At 42.1% G+C, this 18,416-nt stretch overlaps 1 protein-coding gene across 5 annotated transcripts in view; it reads right to left on the reverse strand.

Moving 5' to 3' along the window:
- Positions 1-18,416, reverse strand: part of ST6GALNAC3 (ST6 N-acetylgalactosaminide alpha-2,6-sialyltransferase 3) — a 207,845-nt gene that overhangs the window by 71,506 nt on the left and 117,923 nt on the right. For all 5 annotated transcript variants that reach the window (XM_077278091.1, XM_077278092.1, XM_077278089.1 and 2 more), the window contains one exon: positions 158-567. In XM_077278091.1, coding sequence (XP_077134206.1) covers positions 158-567 — 410 coding nt within the window. The remainder of the gene's footprint in view (positions 1-157; positions 568-18,416) is intronic.

The raw sequence follows: 18,416 nt of genomic DNA on the forward strand, positions 1-18,416 counted from the left end.
TCTACTCTTGTCCTATTCTATACAATCTTAGTACGCGATAATACCAAGACCCCGCTCCAGCTATTAAGTCATATATGCAAATGTGTACAAATGCAAATCACATGCCACTGTACAGATGATACTCCGCAGCTACCCCAAAGAAGAGCATGCATCTCACCGATCTCTACCGGTCTCCTTCTTGAAGACGATGTCGCAGTAGTTCATACGCATCTCTGTAGTGACATAAACCTTAGCGTTATTGTAATTTTCCACTGTTCTTCGTAACATGTTGTACACTATCCCCTTCCCGTCTTGTCGCATGTTCCTGAACGGCCCCCATATGACGTAGACCGTATCGTTGCTTTCTTTGAAGAAGTAATCGGGGTCCTTGAGCAGCAGAGGGACACTGGTGTGGGACACCACCCGGATTGTGGTCCTTTGGCCAACGTCTTCCGTGTAGCCTTTGGTTGGAGCATTGTTCATTCTCCATATACAGGTAGATTGGTCAATATCACGTCCGGCCCTCTGACCCGTCATCTGGCCAGAATTGGAGACGATTGCACAATGGTTGCAGTCAAGCTGGAGAGGCTGGAGATGAAAGCAAGAATTCCCATCAGACATATATGACATTCAGAAAGAAAAGTTACAAACTTCTTTCAAAGTGAACCTCCGTGAGGGAAGGTAGCTGAGCGCTGATTATCTCATGGAACACAAAAAATATATATATATATACTTTTTTTTTTAAATCATTGATTAGAAATCCAAAATTGGAGTGCAATTAGGAGAAATTTAGAATTAAGGTCCACCTCTAAATATCTCTTAAACAACTATAAAAATGTACGGCTTTACATCTCCCTGAGTGACACTGAGCTACAAACCAACCTTCACTGAGCTCACATGTGTAACCAACCCACTGCTAGTTCACAATCTTTATAGACTAGGCCCGTCTCCTTTACATTACGGGGGTGTGATTGTTACACAAAGCGCTGTACTGTGATCAAAAAACAAAAACACCCAAATCACCGGAATTCAATTCAACGGGAACAAGAAAGAAAGAACCAAAGAAAGAACCAGCCAAAGAAAGAAAGAATGAAAGAAAGAACCAACCAACCAAAGAAAGAACCAAAGAAAGAACCAAAGAAAGAACGAAAGAACCAAAGAAAGAAAGAAAAAGAAAGAAAGAAAGAAAGAAAGAACCAAGGAAAGAACCAAAGAAGGAACCAGCCAAAGAAAGAAAGAACGAGAAAGAACCAACCACAGAAAGAACCAAAGAAAGAACCAAAGAAAGAAAGAAAAAGAAAGAAAGAAAGAACCAAGGAAAGAACCAAAGAAAGAACCAAAGAAAGAACCAACCAAAGAACGAAAGAAGGAAAGAAAGAAGTAAAGAAAGAAAGAACTAAAGAAAGAAAGAACGAAAGAACCAACCAAAGAAAGAACCAAAGAAAGAAAGAAAAAGAAAGAACCAAAGAAAGAAAGAAAGAACCAACCAAAGAAAGAACAAAAGAACCAAAGAAAGAACTAAAGAAAGAAAGAACGGAAGGAAGGAAGGAAGGAAGGAAGGAAGGAAGGAAGGAAGGAAGGAAGGAAGGAAGAAAGAAAGAAAGAAAGAAAGAAAGAAAGAAAGAAAGAAAGAAAGAAAGAAAGAAAGAAAGAAAGAAAAAAAGAATAAGAAAGAAAGAATAAGAAAGAAAGACCTAACAGAAGGAAAAGAGTGAATTTTGGCTTCAGAAAAAAATGCAGCAAAAATGCTGAGTGTGGACATAGCTTTAGGGTGTTAACGTATTTTATAAGAAACAAGTAGTAAATATTAGTTTATGGTCCCTCCAGAGAGCGATCGCCTTGCCATGGCTGGTGGGCTCTCATGAATTGGCCAATTTATGCGCTAAGTTCCTTCATTGTATAAGTATATTCTATAAAGCGGTAATGCATCCAAATCTCATATATTCAATGATTACACATCTTACAGAGGCGGCTGCATTCTTTTGTTTGTATATTATGCAGACACAGCTGCTTGCACCTGTTCACACTTACAGGAGACAGGAGGTGCTGTTTTGTTTTGCAAATAAATATACAAATTGAATATTTTTAATAAAAGCTGTATATCACAGACTTACAATTGCAATTATCTAATATTTTCAATATAAAGCCTATAAGCAGAAGTCCTCTTTTATCCAGTTTTCCCTCCATTCTTATCTCTCTTTTCGCACACCGTCCTGAAAAAAGACAGATGCAAAATAACGATTCGCTTCCCGCGCTGGATATTTTCTTTTTCAATCAAAAAAGCCATAGATAGAAAACAAGAGTGAGCGGCATTAATATTGCTTCAATTTTATTGAATAGATTTATGGATAATCCGGGCATAAAACAGAAAAGCAATATAAAAGCGCGCGGCGTATTGCATATTTTATTCATACGTATAAATTGCAGTCTGCTTTGCTGGGAGAGATTACGGTTAGTTATATGAATCGTCTCGTAACAAAGCACGTCAGCTGTAATCTGCGCCGCTCCTCCAGGTTCCGCGCTGCTCCGCTCTTATCTCGCTTGGATTTCTGTAAAACACTTGGATTTTATTTAGATAATAAATGTCATTTTGATTGTAAGAAATAATTTAAAAAAAATCTGTACATTTCTGTATCGAGATAGTGTTTTTTTTTTACCGTAATGAGCAATATAATTAAATATGTAAAGAACGCCGCGGTAATAAAGACGTTATTGTTGTAATTGTATTTGGTTACCCACAGAATAGAAGTCGTTTCCGAAGATAAAAAAGAAGCGCCTTAAGAAAACCATATGGATACATGAGGAAAGAAGAAACATTTCCGGATACAGCTTTTACTAAACGCATGAGAAATCTACTGAATGATGGTGGGATCGATCTGGGAGATCATAGAATCCTCGAATGTTAGAGTTGGAATGGACCTCCGGGGTCATCATATCCAACCCCCTGCTCACTGCAGGACTTACTAAACCATCAGACAGATGTCTGTCCAGCCTTTGTGTGAAGACTTCCATTGAAGGAGAACTCACCACCGGTCATGGTCACCTGTTCCACTCATTGATCACCCTCACTGTCAAAAAGTTTTTCTAATATCTAATCTGTATCTTCTCCCTTTCAGTTTTTATCCCATTGCTTCTCGTGTTTCCATGTGCAGATGAGAATAATGATGATCCCTCTACACTGTGACAGCCCTTCAGATATTTGTAGACGGCTATTAAGTCTCCTCTCAGACTTCTTTTTTGCCACCTAAACATTCCCAGATTCTCTAACCGTTCCTCGTAGGACATACTTTGCAGTCCGCTCACCATCCTGGTCGCTCTTCTCTGAACTTGCTCCAGCTTTTCGATGTCTTTTGATGCTTCTCAAAGTCTTTTGATGATCAAAAGAGGCATGGCTTAAAGGGGTGTGCATATGGAGTAGAGGCTGGCCATACGTAGACATCCTAATTTCTATGCCTTTACATATTAGCTGGTCTGGCATCATGTGAGTATAACGTTGCAACATTACGGTTGCACCAGACCGGCTGATCTAAAAAGGAGCCGGAGATGCCGGCAGGTAGGACGCGATTTGTAGGGTTCCCATCCGGCACCTACAGAATATGGACCTGCCGATGGACCCTCTCTCTGCTCTGTGTATCAATTCCTGGAATTTTTCCCACTTTTTTCCTAGTTATAAAAAATTTAGAAAACACTGGCGTCCGCTAGCGTGGCGATCCCTGGGTCTTTTCTGCATCTTTACCCGTGGTTGACTCCCATATAACCACATAACAGGGTACGAACGTCGACAGAGGACTGTATGGGACCATCACAATTATCTTTGTCCATATTTAATTAGCGTACTGACAATTTACTGAACTAACGAGATCCGTAACTTGTAGCAAAAAATAAACTGGGACGAGGAAGAGTCACTTGTGAACTGTGGTGCTTCTTGTCCCAGACACCGTTTTCACCTCCCACCAGCGATGAGAGCCCCCGCTAATGTCCTCAGTTGAGGATTCGGGCCATTATACAGTTGCTAAAGAGCCACTCACATAACTCGCTTTATAACAAAATGATTATTAGTGTAAACTGAAGAATTTACAGCAATAGTCCCCATTATACTGGGGGCTCATTGCCAGGAATACGTCACGTTACTGCAGCAACCGGTGGCGTCTGACACCACAAAATAGAGGAGGCCTTTACCCAGGGACGCAGAGCATGTATTTACAGGAGGAATCACAGAGGGACGGCACAATGCGGAGAACGAAGAAAAGATTCTCCAGAATTACTTCATATGAGGAATGCAGAGATTTACCAGAACAGCAGCGCTCAAGTTATTTGTATCGCCTTGTTCTCAGCAAAACAAAAATAAATGAAAATCAATAATGCTCAAAACTAAAGTTTTCAGTTACATTTGCTATGAAAGTGATCCCAGGGTCGGCATTGGGCCGTTTTTGTTGTTCGCCCTGGTAATCAGAGCAGCACATTTACTTGCAGTCCTCCTAGTAATCAATCAAGTGCTGAAGCGCATCGTGCTAAAGTGACACACTGGACTCCACTATAGCAACGTGCACAACACTGCTATATCATTATGTTTAGAACTCCGTGTAAACGATGGAGACACAGATTGTACTGCCTCTCTACCATTCCATGTAAATTATGGTACAGATAGTACCAACTACCTGTCTCTCCATGTAAATGATGTAGATACAGATAGTCCTGCTTCCCTGTTCATGCCTGAAAATGTCATTGGTACAGAAAGTACTACCGTAAAGAACTGCCCATGTCTGTCTGTACATAATAGAGGTACAGACAGTACTGCCTCCCTGTGAATTATTTATGTACAGTTGGTACTGCCTCCCTGTCTTTGCCTGAAAGTATCGTTGGTAAAGACAGTACAAACTCCCATCTCTCCCTATTATATACAGGAGGTAGATAGTACTGCCTCCCTGTACTGTAGGCAGATAGTACTGCCTCTCTGTACTGTAGGTAGATAGTACTGCCTCCCTGTACTGTAGGTAGATAGTACTGCCTCTCTGTACTGTAGGTAGATAGTACTGCCTCTCTGTACTGTAGGTAGATAGTACTGCCTCCCTGTACTGTAGGTAGATAGTACTGCCTCCCTGTACTGTAGGTAGATAGTACTGCCTCTCTGTACTGTAGGTAGATAGTACTGCCTCTCTGTACTGTAGGTAGATAGTACTGCCTCTCTGTACTGTAGGTAGATAGAGGCAGTACTATGTAAATTGTGTACTGTAGGTACAGATAGTGCTGCCTCCTTGTCTCTGTTTGTAAATGGTGAAGGTACAGACTGTGCAACCTCCTTGTATCCCCCGGCAAATGATTTAGGTACAGTTTGTACTGTCTCCCTGTAAATAATGAAGGTTCAGATAGTACTGTCTCCCTGATTCTGTCTGTAAATATTGGAGGTACAAACAATACTGCCTCCATATTCATGATGTAAAGTAGATATATAGTACTGCCTCCCTGTAATGTAGGTACAATTGTACTGTGTCCAGTTTCGGGCACCGGTGCTCAGGAAGGATATAATGGAACTAGAGAGAGTACAAAGGAGGGCAACAAAGTTAATAAAGGGGATGGGAGAACTACAATACCCAGATAGATTAGCGAAATTAGGATTATTTAGTCTAGAAAAAAGACGACTGAGGGGCGATCTAATAACCATGTATAAGTATATAAGGGGACAATACAAATATCTCGCTGAGGATCTGTTTATACCAAGGAAGGTGACGGGCACAAGGGGGCATTCTTTGCGTCTGGAGGAGAGAAGGTTTTTCCACCAACATAGAAGAGGATTCTTTACTGTTAGGGCAGTGAGAATCTGGAATTCCTGCCTGAGGAGGTGGTGATGGCGAACTCAGTCGAGGGGTTCAAGAGAGGCCTGGATGTCTTCCTGGAGCAGAACAATATTGTATCATACAGTTATTAGGTTCTGTAGAAGGACGTAGATCTGGGGATTTATTATGATGGAATATAGGAATATAGGCTGAACTGGATGGACAAATGTCTTTTTTCGGCCTTACTAACTATGTTACTATGTTACAGATAGTGCTGCCTCCCGGTCTCTGTCTGTGTCATGGTTCAGATATTACTGCTTCCTCGTGTCTCCCTATTAATGATGTAAAGTAGGTAGATAGTACTGCTTCCCTGTAATGTAGGTACAGATAGTGCTGCCTCCCGGTCTCTGTCTGTGTCATGGTTCAGATATTACTGCTTCCTCGTGTCTCCCTATTAATGATGTAAAGTAGGTAGATAGTACTGCTTCCCTGTAATGTAGGTACAGATAGTGCTGCCTCCCGGTCTCTGTCTGTGTCATGGGTTCAGATATTACTGCTTCCTCGTGTCTCCCTGTTAATGATGTACAGTAGGTAGATAGTACTGCTTCCCTGTAATGTAGGTACAGATAGTGCTGCCTCCCGGTCTCTGTCTGTGTCATGGGTTCAGATATTACTGCTTCCTCGTGTCTCCCTATTAATGATGTAAAGTAGGTAGATAGTACTGCTTCCATGTACAGTATCTAGAGATAGTGCTGCCTCCCTGTGTGTCTACCTGTACATAATGGAGGCACAGATAGTGCTGCCTCCCTGTCACTCCCTGTGTGTCTACCTGTACATAATGGAGGCACAGATAGTTCTGCCTCCCTGTCACTCCCTGTGTGTCTACCTGTACATAATGGAGGCACAGATAGTGCTGCCTCCCTGTCACTCCCTCTGTGTCTACCTGTACATAATGGAGGCACAGATAGTGCTGCCTCCCTGTCACTCCCTGTGTGTCTACCTGTACATAATGGAGGCACAGATAGTGCTGCCTCCCTGTCACTCCCTGTGTGTCTACCTGTACATAATGAGGCACAGATGGTGCTGCCTCCCTGTCACTCCCTGTGTGTCTACGTGTACATAATGGAGGCACAGATAGTTCTGCCTCCCTGTCACTCCCTGTGTGTCTACCTGTACATAATGGAGGCACAGATAGTGCTGCCTCCCTGTCACTCCCTCTGTGTCTACCTGTACATAATGGAGGCACAGATAGTGCTGCCTCCCTGTCACTCCCTGTGTGTCTACCTGTACATAATGAGGCACAGATGGTGCTGCCTCCCTGTCACTCCCTGTGTGTCTACCTGTACATAATGGAGGCACAGATAGTGCTGCCTCCCTGTCACTCCCTGTGTGTCTACCAGTACATAATGGAGGCACAGATAGTGCTGCCTCCCTGTCACTCCCTGTGTGTCTACCTGTACATAATGGAGGCACAGATAGTGCTGCCTCCCTGTCACTCCCTGTGTGTCTACCAGTACATAATGGAGGCACAGATAGTGCTGCCTCCCTGTCACTCCCTGTGTGTCTACCTGTACATAATGGAGGCACAGATAGTGCTGCCTCCCTGTCACTCCCTGTGTGTCTACCAGTACATAATGGAGGCACAGATAGTGCTGCCTCCCTGTCACTCCCTGTGTGTCTACCTGTACATAATGGAGGCACAGATAGTGCTGCCTCCCTGTCACTCCCTGTGCGTCTACCTGTACATAATGAGGCACAGATGGTGCTGCCTCCCTGTCACTCCCTGTGTGTCTACCTGCACATAATGGAGGCACAGATAGTGCTGCCTCCCTGTCACTCCCTGTGTGTCTACCTGTACATAATGGAGGCACAGATAGTGCTGCCTCCCTGTCACTCCCTGTGTCTACCTGTACATAATGGAGGCACAGATAGTGCTGCCTCCCTGTCACTCCCTGTGTGTCTACCAGTACATAATGGAGGCACAGATAGTGCTGCCTCCCTGTCACTCCCTGTGTGTCTACCTGTACATAATGAGGCACAGATAGTGCTGCCTCCCTGTCACTCCCTGTGTGTCTACCTGTACATAATGGAGGCACAGATAGTGCTGCCTCCCTGTCACTCCCTGTGTGTCTACCTGTACATAATGGAGGCACAGATAGTGCTGCCTCCCTGTCACTCCCTGTGTGTCTACCTGTACATAATGGAGGCACAGATAGTGCTGCCTCCCTGTCACTCCCTGTGTGTCTACCTGTACATAATGGAGGCACAGATAGTGCTGCCTCCCTGTCACTCCCTGTGTGTCTACCTGTACATAATGGAGGCACAGATAGTGCTGCCTCCCTGTCACTCCCTGTGTGTCTACCTGTACATAATGAGGCACAGATGGTGCTGCCTCCCTGTCACTCCCTGTGTGTCTACCTGTACATAATGGAGGCACAGATAGTGCTGCCTCCCTGTCACTCCCTGTGGGTCTACCTGTACATAATGAGGCACAGATGGTGCTGCCTCCCTGTCACTCCCTGTGTGTCTACCTGTACATAATGGAGGCACAGATAGTGCTGCCTCCCTGTCACTCCCTGTGTGTCTACCTGTACATAATGGAGGCACAGATAGTGCTGCCTCCCTGTGTGTCTACCTGTACATAATGAGGCACAGATAGTGCTGTCTCCCTGTCACTCCCTGTGTGTCTACTTGTACATAATGGAGGCACAGATGGTGCTGCCTCTCTTTATGTATGAGCTCTGGTCTAGTTCCCATGTTTTGTTTTATGTTTCCTTTTGGCACCCGCCATGTTTGTACATTTCATCTACTGTTGCTGTCTACCAGGTGTAATGATTTTTCACTCATCCATCTTCCTCTTACCCATCTATCACGCTGTCACGCTGGAGGCATCTGCCGCGTACACACTGACCTATGAGGACGCCGTCTTGTAGAAACATTAGCCGTACAAAACCAGCGAGATTTTGTGAAAGGCATAATTTATCTTAAAGTAACAATAAGTGACATGTTTGGAGGCACAAAAAAGTCTTCTCCGTACAGAATCCCATTAAAATCAACAAACGACAGGACGGCATACGCACGGACTTGGCGTGAAATCAGAATCCATGAAAGCATATCCTAAGAGTGAGAACAACTACGTGCCTACAGGAAAAGATAAAAGGCTCGTAGAGCTGTGGCCACCATGTCCGTTTCGTGGTTCTTGGTGCTCTACTTGGCCACCACTTCATTCTAAGAAGCCATTTCAAAGCCCCATCGTGTTGGGACCCGAGTAGTCAGACCTCAAATGCTCCGCAAGTTATCATCTATCCTGTGAATAAGGTGATAACGAGGGACTCATCTGTAAATTTGTATCACTTTTTTGATTAATAAAGTTGGACCACAATGCCCCAATACACATCGGATGCAAGATGGCCGTATAATGTGTAGAAGATTCTCCTGACCCTCCACCAGCAGATGACTTCAGAGAGAGAAGGGTCGGGATCTTGGAAAATCAACACCCATTCCTTTTTTATTTTTTTTTACATTAGAGAACTTTTTGGCAGTAACTTTTATCCACTCTCTCTGTAGAAAACACCTGAATACTCACCCGCCAGTTACGTGAGGTGTATAGGGGGCGTCATGACAGCTATCTCATGTATATGGCCAGCTTAAACGAAAACTTTCAAACAAACTTTGCAAAAATCAAATGCAGAGGCAGATAAGAAACTCGGTAATGTATCTTATCAGAGAAATGTATTTTTTTCCCCACTTATGACCCTCTTCTATCCCTTTTTCTTCTATTGAACTCATCATTTAACCTGAAAACAAAAACAAACAAACAGCTCAAATCCATCTTGCTTAAAAAAATAGACTGCCAGCACAATGAGGTGTCAGGTTATACCTCCTTATACCCAATGGAGGAAGGAAGGGGGAGAGGGACGAGCAGAATGAGGAAACGAGCAGGAGTCTGTGAATCTAGCTCTTCCTCCCAGAGCTAGATTCACATCTACACTGCTCAGTACTACTCTATATTCTCCTCCGTGCTGTGCTTCTATCTGTGTGCTAACTATGGAATGAAGAGAAGGAATCCCTCATGTCTGGCTACGGGAAACATAGTTTTTACCCCAACAGCTCAGTGAATTGTACAGTAAATTAATAGATTCTGCAGAGAATAAAAAGGATGAAAATGCAAGATACAAGTCATATACCGGCTGATTACTTGAACGTATAGCTTCCCTGTCAGTTTCATGATGCAAACTAGTGATTATTAGGCTGCGAATATCAAAATGGGACTTTGTGCTGGAGAAATGGAGGATCTTCATTCGCAGACTGGACACAGATAAATAACAATCTGATAATTGTGCACAGGTCGGGAAGCGGATCCCCGGAATGATATAGGGGCACACATTTTGTGTTCAGGCTATAACCTTCCGAATAGCTGCTGGCGCCTTATGTAGCATGTTATATACCAGCCATGTTGTATTCCGGTGCCTTATGGCGGCTCAGATCCGGTCTTGTGCAGATGAATCATTTCTTACGTAGATCAAGTCATTTGCATATGAGGATTTCAGCTCCGGGAAGCTTTATATTCGCCTTATAAGAGACTTTTGCATTTTTAGCTGCTTTTGTTGACAAATATTCAGTAAGACGGGAAGGAAGCAGACACATAAGCCGCAGCTGCCGACGCGACCAGGTCCATTCACTGCAAAAGGAGATGAAATAAATTAAGTGTAATCCTCTGCAAAGTATTCTGTGCAGAAGGGAATATCCTCCTGCATCCTCTTCTGCTGCAATGATCTGTATACGGGACGTTTGCTATTCTGTGAGGTCATCGACGGTTTGTCATTAGCGCACAGCACCTGGGTCCACAGCAATGGAAAGCTACTTAAAGTAGCGGACGGAGAAGATTATGAGAACACTGCATACTGTAAAGAGCATTTCTCACTACGGTAAGAATAACTGCAAAAAATCCTCCTCTCGCTGCGTGCGTCTTCACTACACGTGCTACATCCTGTCCATGGACCAGGAAGAGCTGGATGAACATTGGTGAAGGTACCATACAAATGTGAGTGCAAATCTAAGAAAAGGTTATAGAAGATCAGTTAAAACAAATCGGATAATTAAAAAATAAAGTTTTCCATATGTTAAAATCCACTACATGTACAAAATAGTGCGAACTTCACAGGTAGTACTGCATTCCCTTGTAAACTAATGGAAAAAACAGATAGTACTGCCTCCTGGTCTCACTCTGTACATAATGGAGGCACAGATAGAAATGCCATTTATCAACCTATTACTGGAAGTACATAGTATTTACACTATCTGAAAAAGACAAATACTCATAGTACGGTCTTCTGGTAAATGTGCTGATAGTACTACCATCCTGTCTCCTACTGAAAATGATGTTGGTACAGATAGTACTACCTCCCTGTCTCTTTAGTTCAAAATGATGAAGGTACAGATAGAAATGGCTTCTTTTTCTCTAAAATTAGGGCAGTTCAGGAGGTACTGTCCCTGCCTCTTCCTATATATTTTAGAAGCACAGAGAGTACCACCAGCCTGTCCTTCCTAGTAATGGTGGGTGTACAGATAGTATTGACCCCCCGTGACTTTCAGTAATTGGTGGAGATACAGATAGTACTGCCTCTCTAATTTTTCCGATAAATTATGAAGGTACAGACAGAATTGTTTACCTCCTATCCTGTAAGTGGCGGTGGCACAGATAGTACTGCCTTCATGCAACACCTTGTAAATTATGGAGGCACAGATCTACCTGTCTCTCAAAAAATGATAATAGAAGGCGTTTGGGCAGTTCTATTTGTAATCAATAGAGGTACAGATAGCACTACTTCCCCTAATGCTGGAGGTACAGATAGCACTGGTTCCTGGTCTCACATTGTAAATGATAGGGATACAGATAGTGCTTCTTTCCTGTCTCTCATTGTAAATAATGGAGGCAGTTTAGTGACTCCCTGTCCATGTAAACTAGAGTACAGATATTATTATCTACAGGTCACTCCATGTACAGTAGGTCTAGATAATAATGCCCACTTCTCTATTTCTGTAAATGGTGGAGGTTCAGATAGTGCTGTCTTTCCCCTGTAAGTGATTAATTATAAACAGAACTGTGCATAGGTCTAACTGTAGATAATGGAGGTGCAGACAGTGTTGTGTTCCTGTCATTCCATAGAAATAATGGAGGCACAGATAGACAAGAAGGTGGTACTCTTTACTGACACTCTCCCTCTCTGCAGAAATTATGCAGGTACAGACAGGTTGTGCAGAATTCACCAATTCACAGCTGCATGGAGCTGGAGATTAGGCCATGTTTAATGGAGGGGGCATCAATCATCATACCCCTCTGTCCTGGGTGGCAAAACATAGCATTTATTTATTAGGTTCACTTACGTAGCGCCATTATATTTCTCAGCGTTGTAAAGACATTATCATCGCTGTCCCACCTGGGGCTCACAATCTACATTCCCTATCAGTCTGTGGAGTGTGGGAGGAAACCCACGCAAACACAGGGAGAACATACAAACTTCTTGCAGATGTCGTCCTTGGTGGGATTTGAACCTAAGAGCCACCATGCTAACCACTGAGCCAGCATGCTAACCACTGAGCCAGCATGCTAACCACTGAGCCACCATGCTGCATCACACAGGGGGTGTGTTATACGCCTCTTCCTGCCCCTGTTGGTAAGCAATTATCCAGAACCATCTTCCTTGGCATCATCCATCACATCCGGTTTTGAGATTTCCACTGACTTCAAGCCTCTGGGTAACTTCTTTTTTTTTTTTTTACTTATTGTGTTGTAAGTGTTTAACGTCCTTTGCCGAATGTCTGCTGTTGCCTGGCAACCCCCGGGACGAGGCGTACGCCGGAATCATTTTGCTGATTAAAGTCTGTATTGCTAAAACGAATGCAGAGAATAACATAATAATAACAATAAGACGCCATTACCGGATCGGCGGCAGCGTAACTAACCTTATACTATTTACATCTCAATGTGAGGTGCGGTGCATCTTCCGTCAGCGATGGCTTCCACCTCTGGTGATAATCGTCCGTCTTCTGTATTTCTCTTATCGATCTGGTCTTACAGCTCTCGCACCATCTTCACAGGCCAGTAACAGCGCCGATTGTTAGTTGTCCATCAAGACCTTTTCTGAGCTTCATAGAGGAGTTGACAGCTGTCAGATCATTCAGCTACTAGAAAGCATCCATTATAGCCGCAGGAGGTGAACAAGCAGGGGGTGCAGCGAACTAAGCGGAGGTTTGGTGTCGATATAGGTCATCTAGGGTTGGAAGATAAAAACCTATCCTGAGCCATCAAAACTAGCTGTGCTCAGAAAAAATGCAGGAACGGACAGTACTAAGAAAAATCGGCAGAGGGAACCATTGATAACACAACAATGGGCATATCACCCCATCAATCTATGGATTTTTTTTTAAAGTATTATCAGCATACGTTTCCCACACAGTCGAAACAGACAACGTTTTTCTGTAAAAATATCCATGCTGCAATTTTTTTCCTAACTGAACGAAGGTGGAGAATGGTGGAAAAAAAAAAAAAATCGCACTCAACGATAATTGTATCCTCTGACAACAGAAAATTAACAGGTGATACGATAAACAATTGGTATACAAATATGGAAGCTAACACTGAAAATAGGCCCCAGATGAAGCCATAACTCGCGAAACGTAGAATCAGGTGGTTTCATTTTAGAACTCTAATGTTTCTTTTTATGTTAAGCGCATTCATTAAGAATCTCTTGTGAGTGTAACAAACCTTCTTGCCGCAAAAGTCGGTGGCTATAGTGTTTCACACCGGGCTCTGAAATAATTCATGTACCCGACTCCATCAAAAAATGTACCGTTTAGGAATATTATAAGGTTTTTTGATCTGCACAGTTTCAATTCATTTTTACTGACTTTGGAGAAGCCTAACCTGATTATTGATGCAGCACCTGTGGGGCAATAGTAATGTTTTATGCATTATTTGTGTGCATATTTCACTTTCATGCTAAAGAGGCTATTTGCATATTTAAATTTATAGGGAAAACTTTAGCCCCTCAGTCAGAGGCCTCTCACCCAGCGAAACCAGTTCTCTTGCTTTGCAAGCCATTCCGAAACTTGTGTCTGCAAATTAAGTTTCTGCATTGGCTTCTATTCCTAAATCCAGTTGCAAGGGCCTTTAAGGGGTCGATACTGACTGTGAGTTTCGCTACCTCCAAAGATGGCGCTAGAGTTCCTGTCCTCTTCCTCGCTGAAGAGGCTCCTTGCATACTTCTGCACATGGTGTTTACTATCCGGACATATCTGGGTCCTTAGAAGGACAATACACGTTAATAAATGGCGCACTAACTAATGGTAATGAGAGGACTCTGCCCTGACCTACTATCTAATGAGAACGAGATGACTCTGCTGACCCTATCCTCAGGGGCTCGGAGGATCATAACGATTATTGTGGTTCTCCTGATGAAGTTAGTCCAACTTCAAAACACATTGAGAATAAACTTCATTATCCGTCCTGCACAATGTCCTCCGGATGCAGCACAGATCACCACCCCAAGCACTTGTTGGACACGGCAGGCTCTCCTGTCCTGAGGTTGTCATTCTTTTGCTTCGTCAATTGTGGGTTACACAACCCTAGAAGATGAGCAGTTACCTATTCCTTCACCTTGTATATCGGATAAGCCCCTATTGTGCTTGGTGTCCTCCTGTTTTTTCAATTGACCCTACCCCTCAAATGAGAATAAGATGACACGGATGAAACTGCTCTGTAAGGAGAATGAGAATATTCTGCTCATCATGCCCCAATCTATACGACAAAGCCGATATGCAAGTTACAGAAAATGTCAGCCTGCTGTGGCTAGTGTCTTGAATTACTTTGAAATGGATATTAAAAAGGGAATCTGTCCCCAGGTTTGCTATTTCTATGCAATATGAGAGCTCCATGATGTGGCGGAAGAGAGCCTGATTCCAACCATGTTGGGCTGGACTTTGCTGTTTTAATAGAATTAGTGTTTTATTAGCAGGAGATTATCACTAAAGCACTAGGTTTCTTGTTTCTTCTGGTCCAACCATACCTCCACCACTGAATAACAGCTTTTTGTCACATACAGTGTACACAGAAAGCTGTCAATCAGTGGTGTGGGCGGGGTCATAGAGGGCTCAGCATTCAGAGCTCTGCTAGATCTGCAGCAGAGAAAACTCTGACTCTTTCAAAGCTGGTGCACCCAATAAACTAAGTGATACATCGCCGGAATCAGGGTATCTGCCCCTACATAATGATGCTGTCGGATTACACAGCAAAAACCTGCTGACAGATTCCCATTAAAAAAATATATATATATATACTGTATAATATATATATATATATATATATATATATATATATATATATATATATATATATATATAAATAACTGAAACCTAAAAATGGCACACACACAAAAGATTATTATATATAGAATCTATGGAGAACACACGATTTACATGTATTTCTGATGTTCCATTCCCTTTAAGACTGAAATGAATATGTCACTTGTTAACAAGATAACTTTGGATTATTTTCTGGACAGTTCCCATGACAGGGATGGTATTTTTGTCTCTCTCATTGTATTGTGCAGCTGAGGACGCCGGCACTTTCCCTGCAATATTTGATGATGTGTCCATTAATGAGCACTCAGGACGGATGGCAGGATTACGAACGCTCCCTGCCACCCACAGCTGCTTGGTGTGCAGTAATGAAGAGGATCCAGGAAACGCTGCAAAAACTGAGCAACTTTTCTATTATCAGACAGTTTGCTACAGAAGACGCAAAGCTGATAAATGGAGGAACCGAGAAAATCTATAAACATAACGGAACGCTATCAGCAGATGAGTCTCCGAGTCTCGCAAGATCCATTCATAACCTCTCCAAGGAAACTCTCGAAACACAAGTAACACATTTCTCCACCGCTTGTCCACATTTCAATTTAGACACAAACCTCTCGACCGGAAACAAGAGTCTTGAGTTCCAAAGAAAAAAAAAAATCATAACTCGCTTTCATTCTACTTTTTTTCCACTAATTCTTTCAATACATAAAATGTTTTTGAATAATACAATTGGGTTAAAGGAAATTTAAATTGGACGAGACTGAAGTTCTCGACTTTTATTTCATTTCTTGAAAATGGAAATTATAATTAAAAATTGCTTTTTTTTTTACTTTTACATTTTATGCTTTTTTTTCCAGGGCCAAAACCAAAAAAATATTTCTGAATAAAAGGTCGCCTGTCCGGTAGTTCCAGTTATTAAGTCTGCACATTTATCACAAAAGTGTTTTCACCAAACTCAAAGGTCAAGCCATTAGAAAATGAAAAGATCAGGGACGGAAAAGGTCATGAAAAATCCTCCAGTTATGTTATGCTGCTGATGAGAATCATTTTTTAGAATTTTGTGGTGTCCCATTTCTCTAGGCCGCCTTGGTAACAACATAAATTTTCTCTACTGACCTTCGTTACCTTCTGCTCATACCGATTTCTGCTCCATGTTTGATCTACATCATTGGAAGAGGAAATCTTATATAAAATTAGATTTAATTAAAAATCTAAACACATTTTACTTTTCTTTAAAAATTGTTTCACGTTGACAAAGATTGTTTCTTTTGAAAAGGGCTCTCATTTGGAATCTCCAACCATTAGGCAAATCGAAGAATAGTAACAAAAAGTGTCTCCGAGTCTGGAAACCCGGGACATCCATGCAAAATCCACGGATAACCATATGGTTTAGGACTTTGGCCAGTTTTTGGTTTATCAGCATAGGTTTGTTTTTTTTTCATTTTTATCTCCCAAGAACCTTCACTTTTTTATTTTTAAGTCGATGTAAATTTGGTGTGACGTTGAGGTTTTTAATGACGGAAATTACTTTAATACACGCACCACATAGTGTATTGGAAAGTTAATTATTTATAACAGATTTAGGGGAATGAAGCGTCAAAGAAAAAAAGAAAAACCCTGGGAGAATTCATGTTCTTTGGTCACCTCCAACCAAACGCAATCTATTACTACTTATTTTACTCACTTGTATTAAATCGCCAGCTCTTTACAGACATTATCATAGGTGTCCCCATTAAGACTCACAGTCTACATTCCCTATCAGTAAGTCTTTGGAGTGTGGAAGAAAACCGAAGAACCCAAAAGGAAACCCAAGCAAACAAGGGGCAAAGATACAAATGCAATGGAAAGTAATTAAAATGTTGTATATACCCCAAAATGGCACCAACAAAAGTGTCAATTCGCCATGCAAAAATGAAGCCATTACGCAGCCCTATCAAGGAGAAATAATTTTAAAAAAAGTTACAGGTTTGAGGAAAGAAAGACACAAGCAAATTATCTTTTTCCAAGTTCTGAATTTTTATGACCAATAAAGGAAAAGAAAAAAAGATTCTACGGGTTTGGTATCGCTGTAGTCATGCTGTCTTGGAGAATCGTGTTATCAGGTCATGCCATAAAAACAATGAACAATGGGGGAATTGTGAGCTTTTTTGTCACCATTTGAAAACCTTCCCCATTTTTCTGTACATTATATAGAGCCATACATCTCCTCCCGCGAAAAGAAAAGTTTTAGCTCTTGGAAAAAGAGAAAGAAAAAATGAAATTGCAAAAATAGAAAATGTTCTTCATCTTTTGTTATGGACCTGGATTATGAGGTCGACGTTTTAGAGTCATGATGTCACTAGTGGTGGCGGCTAATGTATCTCACCGCTCCTTGTTGTAATAGAGACTAGAAATCGAGCGACGGTACAATCACGACGTCTTCATAACTCAACAACTGAACCGGCTAAAACTTCAATTTTCCCCATTTCGAATTCACAGAATGTCAGGAGAAAAAAAAAAATGAGCGCAATTCTGAAACAATACATGATCCGTTCAAAGGCAAGGGATAATTATAATCTACTCAATGCAATTTAGTTAACTACCTTAATGTAAAATGGAATGAGATATGCTTGTGTAATTCTGTAATTTCAGCCATAGATTGCCTAGCTATACAAACTGTATGATGAGACTCGGTGACATTCATATCCAGAGTGAGTTATAAGCCTCGAGACGAGCCTGGCCTCTCAAGAAACGGCACAAAAAGAAGAGAAAACCGCCACATTCAGCCGCTCATTGTGCTTCAAGACAACCTTCTGGGAGTTTCTTCTGCCTTCAGAGCCGTTAATATCGATTTAGGAAAGGCAAAGAAGATTCCCAAGAGCGTGTTTCAAAAATGAAGTCATTGTGTCGTAACTGGGGATGTTCTCTGTAGATACCCATGTTCATGACACAAGGAAATTTTATGATAATGAGGGGACGGCAGCGATGAATGTCTAATAGAGGGAAAGAGATTTAACTGTGGCTTAAATTACTCGATGACGGCAAAGATTTTTATTCGTCCATGTCAAGGGACGTAGGATGGAATTTGAAAGAAATATGGCCGACTCTAAAAGAGTCATCGGGGAACAGTTATGGAGGATAAGAGGACGGCAAACTCTGCGGAAGACAAGAAAAATATTCTCAGAAGCAGATTGATAAAAACTGTCAGCGGAGAATTAATGGGATGAGCAATGGATGCACAGGGCAAAAGATGGGGGACGTCAGAATGGTCTTCTAGGAGCCACGTACACAACAGCCTTTTGAAGACATCTGTACTAGGTTTGA

The sequence above is a fragment of the Ranitomeya variabilis genome, chromosome 8, assembly GCF_051348905.1.
Source record: "Ranitomeya variabilis isolate aRanVar5 chromosome 8, aRanVar5.hap1, whole genome shotgun sequence".
NCBI lineage: Eukaryota > Metazoa > Chordata > Amphibia > Anura > Dendrobatidae > Ranitomeya > Ranitomeya variabilis.